This window comes from Azolla caroliniana, unplaced genomic scaffold (genome assembly GCF_043228905.1).
Source record: "Azolla caroliniana isolate FFs.n. ecotype wild unplaced genomic scaffold, voAzoCaro1.0.p SCAF_1, whole genome shotgun sequence".
Classification (NCBI taxonomy): Eukaryota; Viridiplantae; Streptophyta; class Polypodiopsida; order Salviniales; family Salviniaceae; genus Azolla; species Azolla caroliniana.
This window is the reverse complement of record NW_028230436.1, coordinates 29,895,479-29,913,922: the sequence shown is the minus strand read 5'-3', so window position 1 is coordinate 29,913,922 and position 18,444 is coordinate 29,895,479. Positions and strand designations below refer to the sequence as shown.

General features: G+C 36.8%; 1 protein-coding gene across 1 annotated transcript; it reads left to right on the top strand.

Annotated features, from left to right (window-relative positions):
• Positions 1 to 9,158: 9,158 nt before the first annotated feature.
• On the top strand, positions 9,159 to 16,038 carry LOC147869582 (Glutamyl/glutaminyl-tRNA synthetase, class Ic). Its single transcript, XM_087330972.1, has 7 exons — positions 9,159 to 9,216; positions 9,463 to 9,619; positions 10,544 to 10,631; positions 11,863 to 12,016; positions 13,917 to 14,998; positions 15,097 to 15,564; positions 15,650 to 16,038. Exons 2-7 carry the CDS (start codon positions 9,471 to 9,473, stop codon positions 15,881 to 15,883), a joined length of 2,175 nt encoding a protein of 724 aa, XP_087187098.1. The 5' UTR covers positions 9,159 to 9,216; positions 9,463 to 9,470; the 3' UTR covers positions 15,884 to 16,038.
• The last annotated feature ends 2,406 nt before the right edge of the window (positions 16,039 to 18,444 follow it).

Here is an 18,444-nt window from a genome sequence, read left to right as displayed (position 1 = left end):
TTGTCGCCGCTACTGGAGGTGAAGACCTTCCTGACCGTGATCTAACGGACAAGGAATGGTGTATGCAATATGTCGGCTCAAAGAAAAAAGTCATATTGTATACATCAAAGAAGAAGGGGGAGGGGCAACTTGGAAAGGAAACCCCATTTATGTATGGCCGTATTCTACGATTTGACTACGAAGATGCAGATTCGGCCAACATACTGGTAATGATAGAGTGCTCCAAGGGGGTACGTAAAGTGTTCCTTTCAGAAGACCTTTTAGTAAAGGAATCTTGTGGGCCAGAAGCGTTCAAAAAAGATCTTGAAAGCTCACAAAACCTTATTGTTACCTTGAGGCCTTATATACAAGGCCATGTAACTCTAAGAGATGAAGTGCCCTCCCCATTGAAGGCCACAAAAAGGGTATCCAAAGTCCAGTCAAGACCACCAAAGAAGAAGACAACCAAAATGTCGGACACTGATTCAACAAGTGAAAACGAAGAGGAGGATAATAAGGGGACACCAGGAGCTGAGCTGGCATCGGGTGTTTTGTCATCCGAGCAGAATAAGATAAGGAGAGAGTTAATGCAACGTAAACTGGTCAGGAAAGGGCAAGTGTTTAATTTGCCTATAACACACATCCATTGGCCCCCTATTGATGAAAAAACAGGTCGACGATCGCTTGAGATTAGAGAGCCACACCGCATGCATGTTCAAAATCTCAAGAAAAAAATGAAAATTAATCCTCATGCCACTATGGTGCCATTTATTGTTATGGTAGATCCTGAAGAATGTGAAACCATTGAAGATTTTGATATTAGAAAGCATGATCAATATAATTATTTTGTCATTGGTGGATCGCATTCAGCAGAGGCACGTCGGCAACTTGTGAGAGAACATCCAACGACTTTCTTCTTCAAGTATGCCGAGTGCAAAATTTATGTTGGGCTCACAACCGAAGAGGCTAAGTTGTTGGCATGGGACCATAATAATGATAATGACTATAGGCAGAAAATGTCGTCCATTGAGCGTATACGGTTCTTCCACCACGAGTATTTAGACGTGAAACAAAAGTTTGGTGTGAAGTTACATCCAGGCCTACGACGTCAATGTCTGCATGAAGTCGGCATTGTGGTAGATGATAATGTTAAGTCCGATGGTCTTCGAAAATATGAGTCTTGGTTTCAATTGGCGTTTAGAGATGGAGAAGTATGGGACCTACAAGATGAAATCTTCTCAATGTGGGAGAATAAGGAGGTAAAGGGTCAACGACAAAAGAAATGTAAGGTTGACCCTCAACTAGAGTTAAAGTCACAAGCCGCCAAGAAAATTGACTTGACAATTGAAGAAGCGGCAAACGACATGAAACTGTCTCTGTGGAGAGCGATGCAAGGTATTAAGGACGAGCAGCTTCTTGTGTCTGTTTTGTCAAGGGTTGTGGCGAAAGATTTAAGCCTTGAAGAAATGGTCACTGAGTTCAATAAGTAAGTCTTTCAAATACTGAAATTGTAGTCTATCTTGTGTAATTCAAAGTTCTAATCTTGATTTCTAATTTTACAGTCATAAGGTGTACATGAAGATCCAAGAAGTTATGATGAAACAACTTGGATGTATAACTTGGGAACAAGTGACCGAGGATTATCCTCTAACGTCTTCATATAAGGCATTATCAGAGTATTTTATTGCATTCAAGGATTGGGTTAGTATTGATGGTTTTTCATTACCCTTTCATCATATGTAGAGCTTGTATAATAATACCTGATGTCCTATTGCTTCTATTAGAAACCGTGTCGAGGCAAGAAGTTATGATGAAACAACTTGGATGTATAACTTGGGAACAAGTGACCGAGGATTATCCTCTAACGTTGTCGTAGTGTATTTCGTACACTACGTGAAAAAGTAAAAATAATATAACCGATTTAATTACATATAAATAAATAAAATAATATATCAAGATATTTATCACGTGCATAGGGCAAGATTTGAACCATGTACCTCCACGTAGCCAAACTTCAACTTTACCATTATACTACCTTATCTTTAGTGTTTTATTAATAGATTTAATAGCTATAAGTGCTTTATTTGCGTCTACCTTTATTAAAAGGTAAATCATGCATTTTTAGAGTGCGTGAATATTTTATAGAAAAACGCAAGCAACTAAAAAGTGACTCATGTACATCTAGCGTGCATGAGCACTATATTTAGCAAATAAAAGCAAGGATTAGAAAAGCATCACATGCACATTTAGTGTGCATGAACATATTAGAAAAAAAGCATGTAGCTATGCTTAGTCTCTCCCATCACTACATAAGGATGGGGAGCACAATGTAATAGGCGTGTGAAATATTTGGAAATTGGATATATTTCCGAAAACACCAACCGATTAATATAATCGTGGGATTCACGAAAATAATATAATCTATACTTGTGGGATTCACAAGTTTCTTATATTTTTCTTTCAATCTAAATACATATTCTTATCTAAATATTGATTAATCGAATAAAATACACTCGTGGGATTCACGAAATTTCTATCTCTCTTTCTAATAATCTATTTATTACTAGCCTCATCTCATATTCTTCTTTCTCCTAGTCCAAAACCTCGGCGGTTCCCACCCGACTCACGCAACGATCCGGAGCCGAAAGGCACGACAACGTCTTCATATAAGGCATTATCAGAGTATTTTATTGCATTCAAGGATTGGGTTAGTATTGATGGTTTTTCATTACCCTTTCATCATATGTAGAGCTTGTATAATAATACCTGATGTCCTATTGCTTCTATTAGAAACCGTGTCGAGGCAAGAAACAAGGAGAAGTTAAGGATATACACGATTTCCCTACATCCTTCCTTGCACATCTCGAGCGAGCCAGAAAAGAAAAGGATCGTCGCTTAGTCAAGGCGTATGAAATGGAGGAAGATGGCTCCTTTAAAAAATTTAGCCACAAAAAAGATATTACGAGAGATCTTTACTACAATGTGGTTTGCGGTGATGTCGTCGACTTGATCCAAAAGGTGCCAAAGAAGGAATATACGCTAATGATTGCGGATATTCCTTACGGATTTCGAATGGTTGGGTCATCATACGACGATGAACCGTTTAGGTTTTAACAATTGGAGAAGATGGTCAAGGATTTCACTGAGCTAACGACTGCATCCTTGTGGCGAATAGTTGTCTTTCATAGTATGGACCAAGGGTACTCGGTAGCTCAAGCTTTGAGATCTCGTTGCCATGGCATCGAGAACCTTGCATGGTAAGGATTATTTATAGGTGTCTTTCACTATATTGCATTTCTTAAGGTTGTTCAATCTATTCTTAACTCGATGTATTATTTTTTATAGGATCAAGACCAATGTAAATAGAGGGCCAATTTTTCGGTTCGTTAATGCCATTGAATACATCACGGTTGGCTACTTCGATGAAATTAAGAAACAGAGAATCAAGGAGCATTCTAATGAAGTGGGAGGTTCAAATCTGTTGGTATATCCAGTAGTGACACGGAAATTGCGACATGTCACCACGACAGAACGGGGACTTGTCAACCCATACCAAAAACCTCAACGACTTATGATGCGCTTGATCGAGATGTTTTCTATCGAAGGAGACTGGATATTAGATCTCTTTTCTGGCACAGGTATTCCTCGAACTAGGGTAACGATCTTGAGATAACCAATCCCTTTTTTTTTCGTTTGACAACTAAATCTTCTTGTTACTTACATCACAGGAACGACATCTGCATGTGCATTGAAGCTTTTTAGAAATACAGTTGCATTGGAGAAGGACGAGGACCAAGTTATATTTATTAATATGCGGATTAAGGCTTTGTGGGAGTGCCCAGACTAGGATGAGGAGGTCGGTGCAAAGAACCTCGCTAATACAGAAAGGTTTCAACCTGCTTCGCGAGAGCCTATTCCTCCATTAGCCGGCGAACCAGGGGAGCTAATAGAGCTTGATGATGAGCTTATAGAAGATATTTCGTTGGCTCAGCTAACAGGGGAAGCCAATGCACGTATAGCCAAAGAGAGTTCTACACAAGATGATGAAGAAAATGACGTTGATGAATTGATTGCTATGTAATAGACTCTATGAAGAAAATGACACTGACGATTTGTTAGGATTTCACATTATTAATACAAATTTTGGGTTTTACCTAGTGGATTCTATTCTTTATAATCTTCTATATGTTTCAATTTTATTTTTATATACTTGGTTAGTAGATTTATGACATTGGTTTCATCGCGTGCATAGCTGACTACCAAATTTATGGAGAAACATGAATTAGTTTAAATTGAGGCTGATTTTGGTCCAAGCTAACCTTAACAGAACATGGCCCTATAATTGTTGCCATGATTGTCCATGTTGTTATTATGGATCTTTGTCTTCTATTGTTAAAACTATTATGTTTCTATTCCATTGCTGCTTAGATTGTGTAGTGTGTTGATAATGGTTCCAGTTGCGTTATCGTTCAGAGTTTGATCCTGTGTGAATCACCTAAGCAATAGAGTAGATCAATTTTAAATACAGGTATGAAAGCCTAATAGGTTTGTTATTTCCACGACATTATCCTAAAGTTCACTACCTTACATTGTCCACAATTATATACATATGGTTTGATCCCATATGAACAAACTGAGGAATATATTAGATCAACTTTAAATACAAGTATTGAATACTTTAATAAGTTAGTTATTCCAATCACTTATCCTAATGTGCACATCCTACATTTTCCACAATTACATACATGCACGTATGGGTCAAAGTATAAATTATAACTCATTTTATTAGTATGGATACAAGTACACCTGATATTTTTGTAAAACTTACCTAATTAATATAAGTCTTTAAGTTAGTGTTTCCCTTGTCGCACAGTAGTGACATATTGAGCCATAGTTGAACTTTATTATGCCTACATTAACTTATCAACGTGTCTAAACTTGCATGATTTCTAATGATCTCCACTCGTAGATCTATCATGTATTTTTATATTTGCAAATTCTCATCAAGTTGAGGAACATGTGATACTAGTGCATCCAATTTTTGTAGAGAGGGTGTATTTGCTTCGTTTTAAGAAGATTCTACAAGTGGAATGCGCAATCCTTCCACTTGTGAATGCGAACGTGTTACTTCTCAAGTTTGACATACATACCATACTTTCTTAAGCGTTCAAGTACTTTCCGGACACACATATCATGCTCCTCTTGTGTTTTTGAGTAAATCAATAGATCATCTAAATAGATGATGAGAAAGATATCCAGAAAATCTCGAAAAATGTCATTTGTCATGTGTTGGAAAACTGCGGGTGCATTTGTGAGTCCGAAAGGCATGACTATATACTCAAAATGACCATACCGAGTGCGAAATGCAATTTTCCACTCATCTCCTGGTCGAATTTGAACTAGATTATATGCACCCCTTAATTTGATATTTGTACAATGCTTTGCCCCACCAATGCGCTCTAAAAGACTGGAGATTAAAGGTAGAGCATGCCTATTTCTTATGGTGACTTTATTTAATCCCCGATAGTCCACGACCAAATGAAACAAACCGTCTGTTTTCTTCACAAAAAATGTGGGAGCACCAGCTGGAAACTTTGAATGTTGAATGAACCCATGGGCAAGATTCTCCTCGATGTATTCTCGAAGAAACTCAAGCTTAGTTGGTGATAGATTGTAGATCAAACCCCATGATTACTCTTTTCTTGGTTGAAGATCAATGGGACAATCGTACGACCGATGCTTTGGAAGTACACTAGCTTTGACTTTATCAAAGACATCAACATATTCTTGATATTTTTTGGGAATTTGGATGTTTGAATTCCCTTGAGTGGCACTAGAAGGTGTCAATGATACTCCAAATTAAAAAAGTTCCTCCTTTCCTCCCACTTGGGACAATTGTTGCAATGTAATGGTTGATATTTGATGAAAAGGAGATGGTGCAGGGGTAGAACTATATTCTTTAAGGGGAGAATCTTGGATTCTATCCTTAGCAATGATGTTTTCTTATGAAGGGCACCAAATTTCTCGCCTCCTCCAATCGATTCTTGGGTTATGTGGCTGAAACCATGGCAAACCAAGGACAATTGGATGCTCAGGGTTACATATTATCTTAAACAAAACTACACATCCTAAATCCCCTAAGAGTATGTGTATTGGCTCAGACTCTTCGATTATCTTCACGGAAGCTATGGGACGTCCATCAATCACTACTACAAAAACCGGGCAAGGAAGGGTATGCAAGGACATTTGATGTTTTTGGGCAAAATCTCTATCCATGAAACAAGAATTAAAGTAGAAGAGAAGAGAAGAATGAATGTATTAAAGTAGAATGAGAATGGATACACAATAGGCGATGAGAGCTTAAGACTGGTGTTTATTCGAATTGATTTGAGAATACATGTATGCCCCTATTTATAGGTTCCTATAGAATAGCCTAGAGCTTTCTAGAATGTTCTAGAATGTTCTAGACCTAAAATATTCTAAGATGTTCGAGGATATTCTAGAATGTTCTAGAATGTTCCAGAGTATTTACAATAATCAGTGTATTACAAGAAGTAGATTTATTATCTTATATGGTTATAGGCTATCTTAATGGTTGGGTTCTTGATTATGTATTATAAGGTCTTGGGTTAAGCTATGATGTTTATGTATTCATGGCAGATACTTCTAGAGAGGTGGTTTGGTTGATTAGTCCTTGGAAGGCGTTAAGGTGCTCCGCCATGCTTGAGTCATCCTGATACCTCAATCTTATGATCTTTCAAAAGATTAATACTTTGTTGACGACATTTTTGTTCTCAAATATTATGCCGATCTTCTTCCACATGACATCTGCCTTGGTCTCTTTGTTGAAGTTGTTGTATAAACTCATGTCTATAAAACATCTTATATACGTCGTCATCTTCAAATGCATCACCTCCCAAATCGATGCATCAATCTTGTCTGATTTATCATTTTCAAACTGCATCGATAGCCAAAGGTCTCATATCTTGCATCTTTGACTTCCACACAAAGTATTCGGAGACGGTTAACTTGAACATTCCACCAAAATGTTCATCCATCTCGCTCTGATACCAGTTTGAAGAGGATACTACCGGCCACAACTGGTTGATATACGTGCATACGAGCATGCAAAGATCGAAATGACAAAAAACAGAAAGATAGAAAATTAAAGTACAGAGACACAAGTATTTTTAACGTGGAAACCCTGATAGGGAAAAACCACGAGAGTCCACAAACTCCAAACTATATCACTATAGGTAAGAGGAATGTACAATAATAAACTACATGGCAACAACCTTGAGTTCTACTTCGTCCACAGATGGTTACAACAAAGTTACTACTCTCTCGCTCTCTCCTACACAGTAATGATTCATACGTACCATAATGATTTGCCGTAAGTGTATTTATACTCATACACAATACGGGCTATTTACAAATATAGCCCTGATTCGCCTTCGACCAATTCGGTTTACTCTTCTCTCCAACTCCTGCTTTCCTTCCCATTCAGAGGAACCTGTTTCCTAACATTTTGAATGTTTTCATTAGTAATTTAAGACTTACACATCTAATGAAAACTAATCTTAATTTAACTATCTTCTTTGATTGGAAATATGTAGTGATAGAAGAGTTAATTAAGGACTAATATCTCCCCCAATAATCACTTCCCTATTTCCCCAAAATTAAACCGAGAGTTGTGGAGATTATAGAGCATTATTTCTAGGGTTTCAAAAAAAGGATGATAGTCTGGCATATTTTAGAATGTGAGGATTAATTTGAGAGCTTCAAGAGAAATCGGAGTACTTCGTCAATTCTCAATAAATAAACAAAAAAATATCAAAAAGAATTTTTGTTTGAAAATGCACATATAGTTTTTTGTTATCTAATCAAACATCCTTGGTGGAATCCTAAGTCAATCACTTAAATATCAAGAAAATGGGATGCATCGACAATATAATCACTCAAACAACATGTATAGAAACTCGTGGCACTAAGGAGAAAAGAAAAACTCAAAAGATGAATTCAACGTATATTTGCTAATATATAAGATGTTTCATGAATTCAACGTATATATAAGAGGTTTCATGAAGACGAAGGTGGTACAATGGGTGCGTGCTCAAGCTTATCCTTGATCATTGGGTCTAACCCTACAACCTCGGGGGTCAAAACTACTTTGTCTTTCTCTTTGGACAACTCTTAGAATTGGTATTTAACCCAAACAACCAAGCATACAAGGCCTTTGTTGTATCCAATGTTTTCCTTATGTCAATGACTTAGTTAATAGAATCCTTGAGGTTCTCATGTACCAAAGCCATCTCGATAGCTTAACAAGCGTAGTACATTTCTCTTTATAAATAAACTCATGGTTCATAGAGAGCCTTTATATTCTAAAGCAAATTCATGTACTTGCAAATAGTCAGGTATATACAATGGCTAATCTCACAACACTACTATGCTCATTTAGAGGAACAAAGGTACTCGTAAACATTATTTTGAAGTTAAACCATCTCTTTGGGAATTTGTTTATTTATAACCACTTTTCTCCACAATCTATGAGCTACAATCTGTAGGTTAAATGACGCATAATACATTTTGGTGATCTTGACACAATTGGAAGGTATGCTCCCATTTGACAATTGATCGACTGCACTAGCATTCCTAATTAAAACTCTATCCACATATTTTGGGGGGTTTGAAATCCTTTATGGAATACGTGTCTTGATGGGATTATGACATACCAACTCCACTCCCAACACTGGGGGGTGAACAAATTGGTTGATGTCAACCTTTCAAGTAGGCTTTACTCAAAGACATAAAGTCCTTGGTTAAGTACCGATTAGAAATCATTAAGTTTGTCATTGAGGTAATCATTGATGGGGACATTTTCAAGCGAAGGTTCTAAGTTAGGGGATTGGGATGATCCTACTGACAACAATACATTATTTGTCTTCATGATGCTTGTAGTTAGGATTGATCATAGAAATCCACATACACAAACACACAGGCTCGAGTTTGCCCTTGCCCAAACAAACGTGGTAGGTGTGAATGTGTGCCATCCCACCCATTGGGACGTCTTAGCATGACACTTCTTGGGACCAAAGAAATACTCAGGGGTACCTTGGGAAATATAATATTTACTTACCCTCTTGTATAAGGTTTTATGTCTTCTTCATCACAAGAGATTCTTCTTCTTTTTCTTCTTCTTTTTCATCGCCATAGATTCTTCTTCTGCTTGACGTGGTAAGCTACCCCTCTCAACAGTCTCGGATCTCTCAAATTTCATGCTTCCCCCCTCCATTTTCTCCGAAATTTTCTTTGAAGTATTTATTATTTTCTGATCTTGACTTCTGCATTTTGATTTACTCTTTGTTTTTTCTGTCATTTCTTCTTCTGTCTTCTCCTTAATCACCATCACCATTACGACACCTATCTGTTGAAGTGTTTTTTATGTTTGAATCATTTTCTTCTTCTGTCCTTCTCGTGCAGGACGAGCCATGTCGAGCAGGGAAGATATAGAGCTACACTACGCGTCAAATTCTGTTCCTCTCTCGGTCATCGCAGCAGCGTCTGTTTCAGGAGAGACTCTTTCTCTAGTTCCCTCGCTCGAATCTGGTTCTGTTCCTTTCCTTTTGCTGCACTCCGGGTATGATCCTTCCTCCTCTTAATTTCGTTCGTATTTCTTCTCTTTCTTTTTTTTTTGGCCTTTGATGATTAGAAATTCCGTCCTTCGGCTTCTAGTGTGCATTTTGTTTTATTCTTGTTTGGTCTTTTAAGACGAAAATATTTTCTTTTCAATTAGTTAGTTAGTTTGGATCTTTCGGATGAAAAATTAATTCTAATTTGTATTTTATTAGAGATGATTTTATGGTGGAGTTTTTATGAAACTTATTTCATTTCTTTGACATTTCAGTGCATTTGTAATTCCTTTTTTTATTGTTTGGCATTTAGGAATTTTGCCAATGATTTCCCCCTTACTTCTGGATAAGATACCCCTTTCTTTGTTTGTCAGGATTAAAATTGGTTGGTCTTTAGGTGATCTTTACATGATTTTCTGATGAAAATTTCATTTTTCTTTGTTTTCTTCATCAACTATTCCGCATTTCGCACAACATGCAAATCTGGATGGCCAATGTTTAGGTTTCTCTTCCTTTATGTTTTTGTATTTAGATTATATTCCTATGAAAATACATTACTTACTATTTCTCTTTACTCGATCTTCTGGTGATTTTGCCATCAATCGGCTTTCCAATGAATTTTTTTTTTCTCGTTTTGTTTGTCCTCCAGGTGCTTTCTTGAAGTTTGCTTGCTTGTTCTTCAGATGGTTTTATTGTGAATTTTTCTTTTCTTTTTCTGTTTGACATTTAGGTATTATTCTGATGGTCTCTATCCTTAATTTATTATTTGGTATGTTAGATGTTTTGCTGATGATTTAGTTTTTTCTGTTCTGGATGAGTTTTTTTTGCTTAGTATGCTGGTAGTTTCCCAATGGTGATTTCTTTTTTTTATGATGGTTCTTTTTGTTGTCATTTTGGTGATTTTCTGTGATATTTTATTCTATTTTCTGCAGGGAGAAGTTGCATGGCACTAGCACGTTACTCCGATACTTTGGTAGAGTGGGTGGAATCTATGGCAAAACTCCCATTTCTGCGGCACAGGTTTCATTTTTTGTTTTTCGTAGTGATATTTATCTAGGATTTTCTGCCCGCACGCTCGTTGAAATTGTTAAGAGTAACTGCATAGAATATTTAATATGCAATTAGCCCTAGAGCACCTAGAGATAGGAAAATAATCATTCTGTGCATTAAGTGTTTGAAGCAATGAACATTTGCTCTGATATCAATGAAGGTTTTTAAAATTATACTTCTAATATAAACACTCTTAATTAGAAATTACCGACACTACAAGAGATTAATGAGAAACACTCACACAAAAATAATTTTGTATTAGCCAATGTTCTTATATATGCAAGAGAAGTTGTAACTATCTTTGCATGTGATGATGTTTCTACTATCAATAAATGTTTACTATAATTGATAAGAACTTAGGCTATATCACTTGTTTGTGCTTGTATCTGGATAGTTATGATCTTGACTTGGATGTAGTCTAAGCACAAGTAGAATTTACATAAAGGGATACTTACCATTGTACACCACTCCTTTTCCAGTGTTACATATACACACATGACACATTTAATGTATTCCATTCAGCCTATAGATCAGCCAATCAGCACGAACATTGGTGTTGGATCAAACATATGTCTATTCATTTCATACAAATTTACTAATAAAAGCCAACATTAAAGATAATTCAATGAGCATTTGAACAGGCTTATGGTGTCTTGTAATCCATACAGCTATGGTCTGGAAATGGATATATGTCATAGTCTGTGCACAGTTTTCTGTTAAGAATTATATGAAGGGCTAACTACTCTTATGCACCACCCAATGCCAGTAGCATACAGGTAACGCTAAATAATATTCAATTAGGAGTAAAAATCAAGGCCAGAAATAGGCCAGCCAGCATTTGGGCAGCCCTACAGTTGTCTGGGCTGTAGATATCTACAGTTTGGACACAAACATCACCCATGCACAACACCTAGAGTTATTATGGCATGTACATAACTCTTATATTCCCCTAATTGGACTCGTCTGGAGATTCATTGTTTAGGAGAGTTACTAATAGCTTATTCAGCTGTATGCGTTTCTATTTCTTTTATTATAGATAAATTCTTACTTATCTCACGATTGGATGATCACTCAGAATGGGAATTGTTGTTAACAGATTTTTATAATCTTATGATTGGATGATTCTTTGCAATGAGACTTGCATAACATTTTTATTTAAGTTATCACCATGTATACTAGTTTATGGTTTTCCTGTGTGCAGATAGATGAATGGATTGATTATTCTCCTAATCTCTCAGTCGGATCAGTCTTTGAAAAGGCATGTGCACACGTGGATACATACTTGACATCACGGACTTTTCTAGTGGGAAATAATCTTAGCATTGCAGATGTTGCGATTTCAGCAGGCCTTGCTGGTATTTTCAAACTGTATTCTGTAATATTTTTTTTCAGTAAGTTGGGTGACAATGAGGCTTCATGGATGAACCTTATCATACAAATGCCATCTCAATATATGTTGTCGTTTGCACAGCAATATAAATATAAATGATGTGTCAAATTAAGTTGTGCAGATTCTTGTACTTTTTAGGGGATGATTGATTTCTATTTGAATTTTGTCATGAAATGGGAATATTTTCCGTTATTTATACGTTCTGAAATAAGATTAGTCCAGGAAAAGTTTTGCAGTGTAAGTCTTGGATAAACCATGAATTCAACAAAATATAGTCTTCGCAAACAAGTCCTTTTCAATTTTCAGATTATCAATGTCCAAATATCGTGTGGTTTTAAAAATGGAGGTTGTTCACAGACATTCTTAATAGAACTACGGAAATGACTGAAAACCAGCCAGAGGAACTTCAGAATCAAACAACCAATTTAGCTTAAAATCACCACCAAATTTTTTTATATATAAGTGAAGAAAGATCTCCTTCGGATTTTTGGACTCACCAGGATTAAATATCAATTCCAAGAACCTATATTAGTCTTGGAACAAAGAATTTAACACCTTGTTGGCACCATATATCAACTTATAAATGACAAATAATAGAAGATCATATAATAAGATAGAGCTGAAATTCTTGATAATATAATTGAATCATTTTTATTTAATTTATAAATGATAATTCATAGAAGATGATATAATAGGATAGAGCCAAAATCCTAGAAATGCACCAAGTAATTTAGTCTATTTCAGCAACTAAAATCTATATGTAGAGCTTCCAAAGTTTTCTCAATTGACCATATGTGCGAAGAGAATAAATCAATTATACTTCCTTAGGAGATTACTGTACTCTAAAATGGATATCCCTTAGTTCCAAAACTAAATCTCTAGTTCTGTGAAGAAATGAAAACTATTTCTCACACAACACTTGTATAATTAGACGCCCATATCTCCACACAGTAGAACCTATAGTAACTGGAGTGCCCACATGCCGATGCTGGGGACTGCTGGCCGTGGCTTCTCTTGTCTAGGGACTAATAGCCCTCAACAATTTCACCCTTGCTATATAATATTGTTTTGTTTAACCTCAAGAATTCCAAGGAGCACCTAATACATCTGCTTGTGCTATGTAGATGTACTATGCATACATATTTACAAACGTGCATACACACATGCATACATGTACACATGTACATATATCTACATCGACATATATATGTTGTATGATATAATGTCACAAGAGAGGAGAAAATTGACACTTCCTGGTCACGCCGACTACATCTGTTATGAATGAACCAAATTTCAAAGAGATGGCACTATGAAATTTAAAGATCAAGCAATTAAAGCAAAATTAAACCATTATGCAAAGCATAAAGTACCTTCTGGGGTATCTCTGTGCAGAACTAAGAATGAATCTTGCAAGCTACACTTTTATATGATTGAATAAACTTGGAGGCTTATATACACTCAAGGGTATAGCCAATGCCAGAGTATTTAGAATTTGATAGAAAATTGATGCTTTATGTACTTTGTGTTAGTATAATCTTCTGTGCATTATGGTTTATTGCTGTGAAATACTTAACTGATCATGCACTGATATGAGTTTATTAAAGAAAAATCGACACTCATTTGTTCTCTTCATGTACACTGCTTGCAATATACCTTTATTGTGCAGTCCAAAGTACTTAGGTTATGTTTATGTAGTAGCCAGTATAGAAGTATGATTTAAGTGCTGTTGGGGGAAGCACTTTTTTATTGTGTAAATCTCTTACATTCTGCTGTTAATATGGATTATTTGTATCTCTGTTTTATTATTTGGTTACATTATATTCGTGAGAGTTTTCTCTTTATTTCAATCATTGTTTGCTCCTCAGGTGCTGGGCAGAGGTGGGAAAGTTTCCGAAAATCGGCAAAGTTTCCTCATTTAGTACGGTGGTACAATTCAATTCTTAATGAATTCAAAACTCTGGATGATGTGTTCTCTAAACATGTTGTAAAGAAAGGCGCTGGTAGAGTTGATGCAAATGCAACCAAAGGTGTTGAGAAGGGTGAAAAGGAAAAAGTTGAAGGATCATTTGAAATTGACCTTCCAGATGCTGAAATGGGAAAAGTATGTACCAGGTTTCCCCCAGAACCCAGTGGTTACTTGCATATAGGACATGCAAAAGCTGCTCTATTAAACCAGTACTTTGCTCAAAAGTACTGTGGTCGATTGATTGTCCGGTTTGATGACACAAATCCTGAGAAAGAATATAGCCAGTTTATTGACTGTATCATGGAGGATCTTGAGACTTTAGGGGTGAAGGGTGATGTGGTCAGTTATACTTCTGACTATTTTCCAGATCTGATGGAAATGGCAGAGAAATTGATACGCGAGGGCAAAGCGTATGTTGATGATACTCCAAGAGAACAAATGCAAAAGGAAAGGATGGATGGAATTGAGTCTAAGTGCAGGAATCAGTCTGTGGAGGAAAATTTAGCTCTGTGGAAGGAAATGATGGTTGCAAGTGATAGAGGAGCGCAATGTTGCGTCAGAGGAAAATTTGATATGCAAGCTGTGAACAAATCAATGCGTGATCCTGTATATTACAGGTGCAATCCACGTGCAAATCACCACAGGGCTGGTGATAAATTCAAAGTGTATCCAACCTATGATTTTGCTTGTCCATTTGTTGATAGTGTTGAGGGTGTTACACATGCTCTCCGATCAAGTGAGTATTATGATCGTCGGGAGCAATACAACAAAGTGCTGCAAGACATGGGATTACGCAAGGTATATGTATGGGATTTTAGCCGAATGAACATGACATACACACTTTTAAGCAAAAGGAAACTACACTGGTTTGTTGAAAATCGGAAAGTAGATGGATGGGATGATCCCAGATTCCCAACTGTTCGAGGTATTCTGAGGAGAGGCTTGACAATTGAAGCATTGAAACAATTTATTTTGTCTCAGGTAAGTTTTGTTTGAAAGTGTTGCATTTTGGTGGAGGTAAGCTTTGTTGAAAGTTTTCACTATTATTGAAGGGTATGTGATCAACCTTCTGGATGCAGGGAGCATCGAGAAATCTGAATCTCATGGAGTGGGACAAGCTTTGGACCATAAATAAGAAGATCATTGATCCAATCTGTCCACGGCATACAGCTATTGTGAAAGATGGACGAGTTCTCTTTACATTAAAGAATGCTCCTGAAACACCATTTGTACGTGTTATTGCAAGACATAAGAAGTTTGAAGGAGCAGGGAAAAAAGCAACAACATTTACCAAACAGATATGGCTGGAAGGTGCCGATGCAGCAGCTGTTTCAGATGGAGAGGAAGTTACACTAATGGATTGGGGTAATGCCATAGTTGAAACAGTGCAAAAAGATAGCAATGGAACTGTAACTGGTATAGAAGGGCGGTTACATTTGGAAGGTTCTGTAAAGACTACTAAACTGAAGCTTACATGGTTGCCTGACTCCCCAGAACTTACAAATATATCGTTGGTGGAATTGGATTACTTAATTACAAAGAAAAAGGTGAATGATTTTGTTAATTTAAAAAGCATAGATACCTTATAAGTAGATTTGTAGTTAATCTAAATGGGTGACAACTTTTGTATAGTTGGAGGAAGATGACGACTTCCTTTCAGTTCTAAACCCAGTTACTCGAGTGGAAACTCCAGCTCTGGGTGATTCTAATTTGCGGAACCTTAAGCAAGGTGAGATCATTCAATTAGAGAGGAAAGGATACTTCAGATGTGATGTGCCTTTCATACGATCATCAAAACCAATTTGTCTTCTTGCAATTCCTGATGGGCGTCAACGGCCACCTCCTGGAGAATTGGCTTCTAAATGAGATTTTAATATTGGGTTTTTCTAAAGAGAGCATGTGATGCTTATAGATGCTGAATTTTATTGAACTGGCAGTAGGTTTAGCTGCCAGAATTTTGATAAAAAATATTTGCATACTGCTATTTCTATTAACAATGTCAAGCATAATTTCATATGTCTTTTAAGGCTGGTTTTGTAGTATGATTGATACCTGACCACCAAACCAACTTGATATTTCAGGAAATTCTGTAATAATCTTGAGTCCTTACTGTCACTATAGATTCTGTTTCTAGCGTCATGAGGGAGTATACTTCTTCATGTCTGAGTCTGCTCATCATTCTCACATTCTCGAAGAAGCAACTTTGGATAGAGTATGGTCTACATTTGCATGTACTTTGTTATCTACTCCATCTATTTGTCAATATGTTGTTTCACATTTATATCTTTCAGTGTAAAAGAAACATCACTCCATGAACTCCTTTTTTTTGGGTGTGTGGGCGCGCATGGTAGTGCTGACAATAACTTGGATCCGCCAAAGTAGGGCGTACTTTCTGATGAGGAACCATATATCTGTGGCTGTCTTATAAACATTATGATGAGGATCCATTTATCCGCTGTCATGCTTTATCAAGTGGTATTTCTGATGAATGAGGACCCTGGTGTGTTGTCATTGGGATGTTTCTAGAGGTGCTTGTGAAGAAACTGAGATTTAACTGTTGAAATGAACTGTGCCATCACTGGGTCTCTGCTACTCAGAATGGTTAACACTGTATCTTTAGTATAAAGAGACCTACGTATCTCCAGTTGGGAAGGGGACTGTCCCTATCTATTTACAGATAATGTCATTGGATCTGATACAATGCTGGCTATAATTCTCCTTGGTCTAAGTCTATGCATAGCTGGCATAAAAGGCTGTAGATAGGCTTGCTGCCTGCACTCACAAATTTTTGCCCTGGAAGGAAGTTTGTAGACCTGGATTGGATTGACATTTATATCCCCAACATGGCTTGGGGATGTGCGAAACATATTGTGGCTGGACGATTCCCTTGGTAGCAAATTATTTGACGGGAAACCCATTATACATATAGTTGATAATTGGACAATCTGACATCATCATTTTGGCTAGCTGGTGGCATATTGTGAATAATGGAAGACCCTTTAATAATTCACTGATGATACTGCTGTTCATCACCTCTTGGCTGTACAGTGTGTGCTTTGTGAATTGCGCGACCCATGGCCAACTGAGGGTAGACTGATTTGATTCCCTACATACAAACCTTTTCATATATTGTCTCTACTCCTTCGATGGTTTGGTAAGAACCCTGTTATCAATCACTGACCAATCTGGTTCAATTATGTAGTTTTCCCTCTTAGAAAAACCTTATGGCATTTGGTAAAGTAACAACAATATTGTGTGCCCTGCTACCACATGTACATTTAAATGTAGCTTGTCATCCTCTCAGACCACAGATTTGGTCCTGTGTAATTCCTAATGATGAGAAAATTTGGCATTCTTGGACTCAAAACCTTTGTCTAACAAACTAAGCTATGTCATCAGCTTGGTTTGTCAGCATTCTCGTATGCTTGTAGCATGGATATTCATTTCATCGATTGTCTGGTATTCTAAGAAGTACAATGAAGCGCATGCACAATGAATCATGTGTCTGCCATAACTGGTGGATATGCAATCCTTTCCTTATCGATGTTCAACCTGGTGTATAAGATATCTTATTGTGATGTTTCTTTCGACACCAGGAAAGAGGTCCTACTTTTCATTTAGTGTTACAGCACTGGTACATCTCTACACTAGAATTGGAGGTATGCCATGGGCTGCAATCCATGTTCTTGATGTGTTTGATCCAAAAAATGAGTGAAAATATTCATTCCTTAGGCTTTAGATGTTTTGGACAAACTCAGTGACTGAACCATTTGTCAACTAATGCAGTAACATGACATTCCAAAGCTAGCTGGTAAGTATGGGATATGTGTCTAGAAGCCCATATCTTTGAGTGTGTTTGCATGATGATAGCTCCTCGGTTCAGGTTCCCAATCTGAATACATGAGATGCTGCGAGTTTAATTTTCATTAGCCAACCTTAAAGAGATTCTCCTTGTGCTCACTATCTTGTGACATTTGATTGCATCAGTGTGTGATGTGATTGGCTATTGAGGTAAATGAGCCATAGTTTTTCTTGATTATGTACTCAGAGGTTGCAGATTCTGTAAAAATGAATATCTGGAGTCTTTCGTTAAAGTATGTTACTCCACTTCTACTTCCATTTTTGCAAACCTACTTTTAGATATCATTCTACGTTTCTAAATGTGCTTGTGTATTTTTTGTGGGAATCATAGATATATTATCCTCTGCCACATTCAGAATTTAACCATAGAATTGTTGGAGGTACATTCATCTTTAATATCTGTGTTTTATATCTCGTTTAACTCCTCAAGGATAAAAAGGATTACCACTACGGTGTATGTGATATGAGGCTTTATGCCCGTAATTGTTGTTTGTCCTCAGAATTTTCAATCGGAATATCTTTATGCATAATACTTGGGATAGACAATTTTTCTCTACACACGTCAA

What these genes read in the sequence shown, in the direction of transcription:
- LOC147869582 (XM_087330972.1), top strand. Translation starts at nt 9,471, where the DNA reads ATGTCGAGCAGGGAAGATATAGAGCTACACTACGCGTCAAATTCTGTT. An exon ending in TTCCTTTTGCTGCACTCCGG is followed by an intron (nt 9,620 to 10,543) that starts GTATGATCCTTC and finishes TATTTTCTGCAG; the next exon opens with GGAGAAGTTGCATGGCACTA. An exon ending in ACTTAATTACAAAGAAAAAG is followed by an intron (nt 15,565 to 15,649) that starts GTGAATGATTTT and finishes ACTTTTGTATAG; the next exon opens with TTGGAGGAAGATGACGACTT.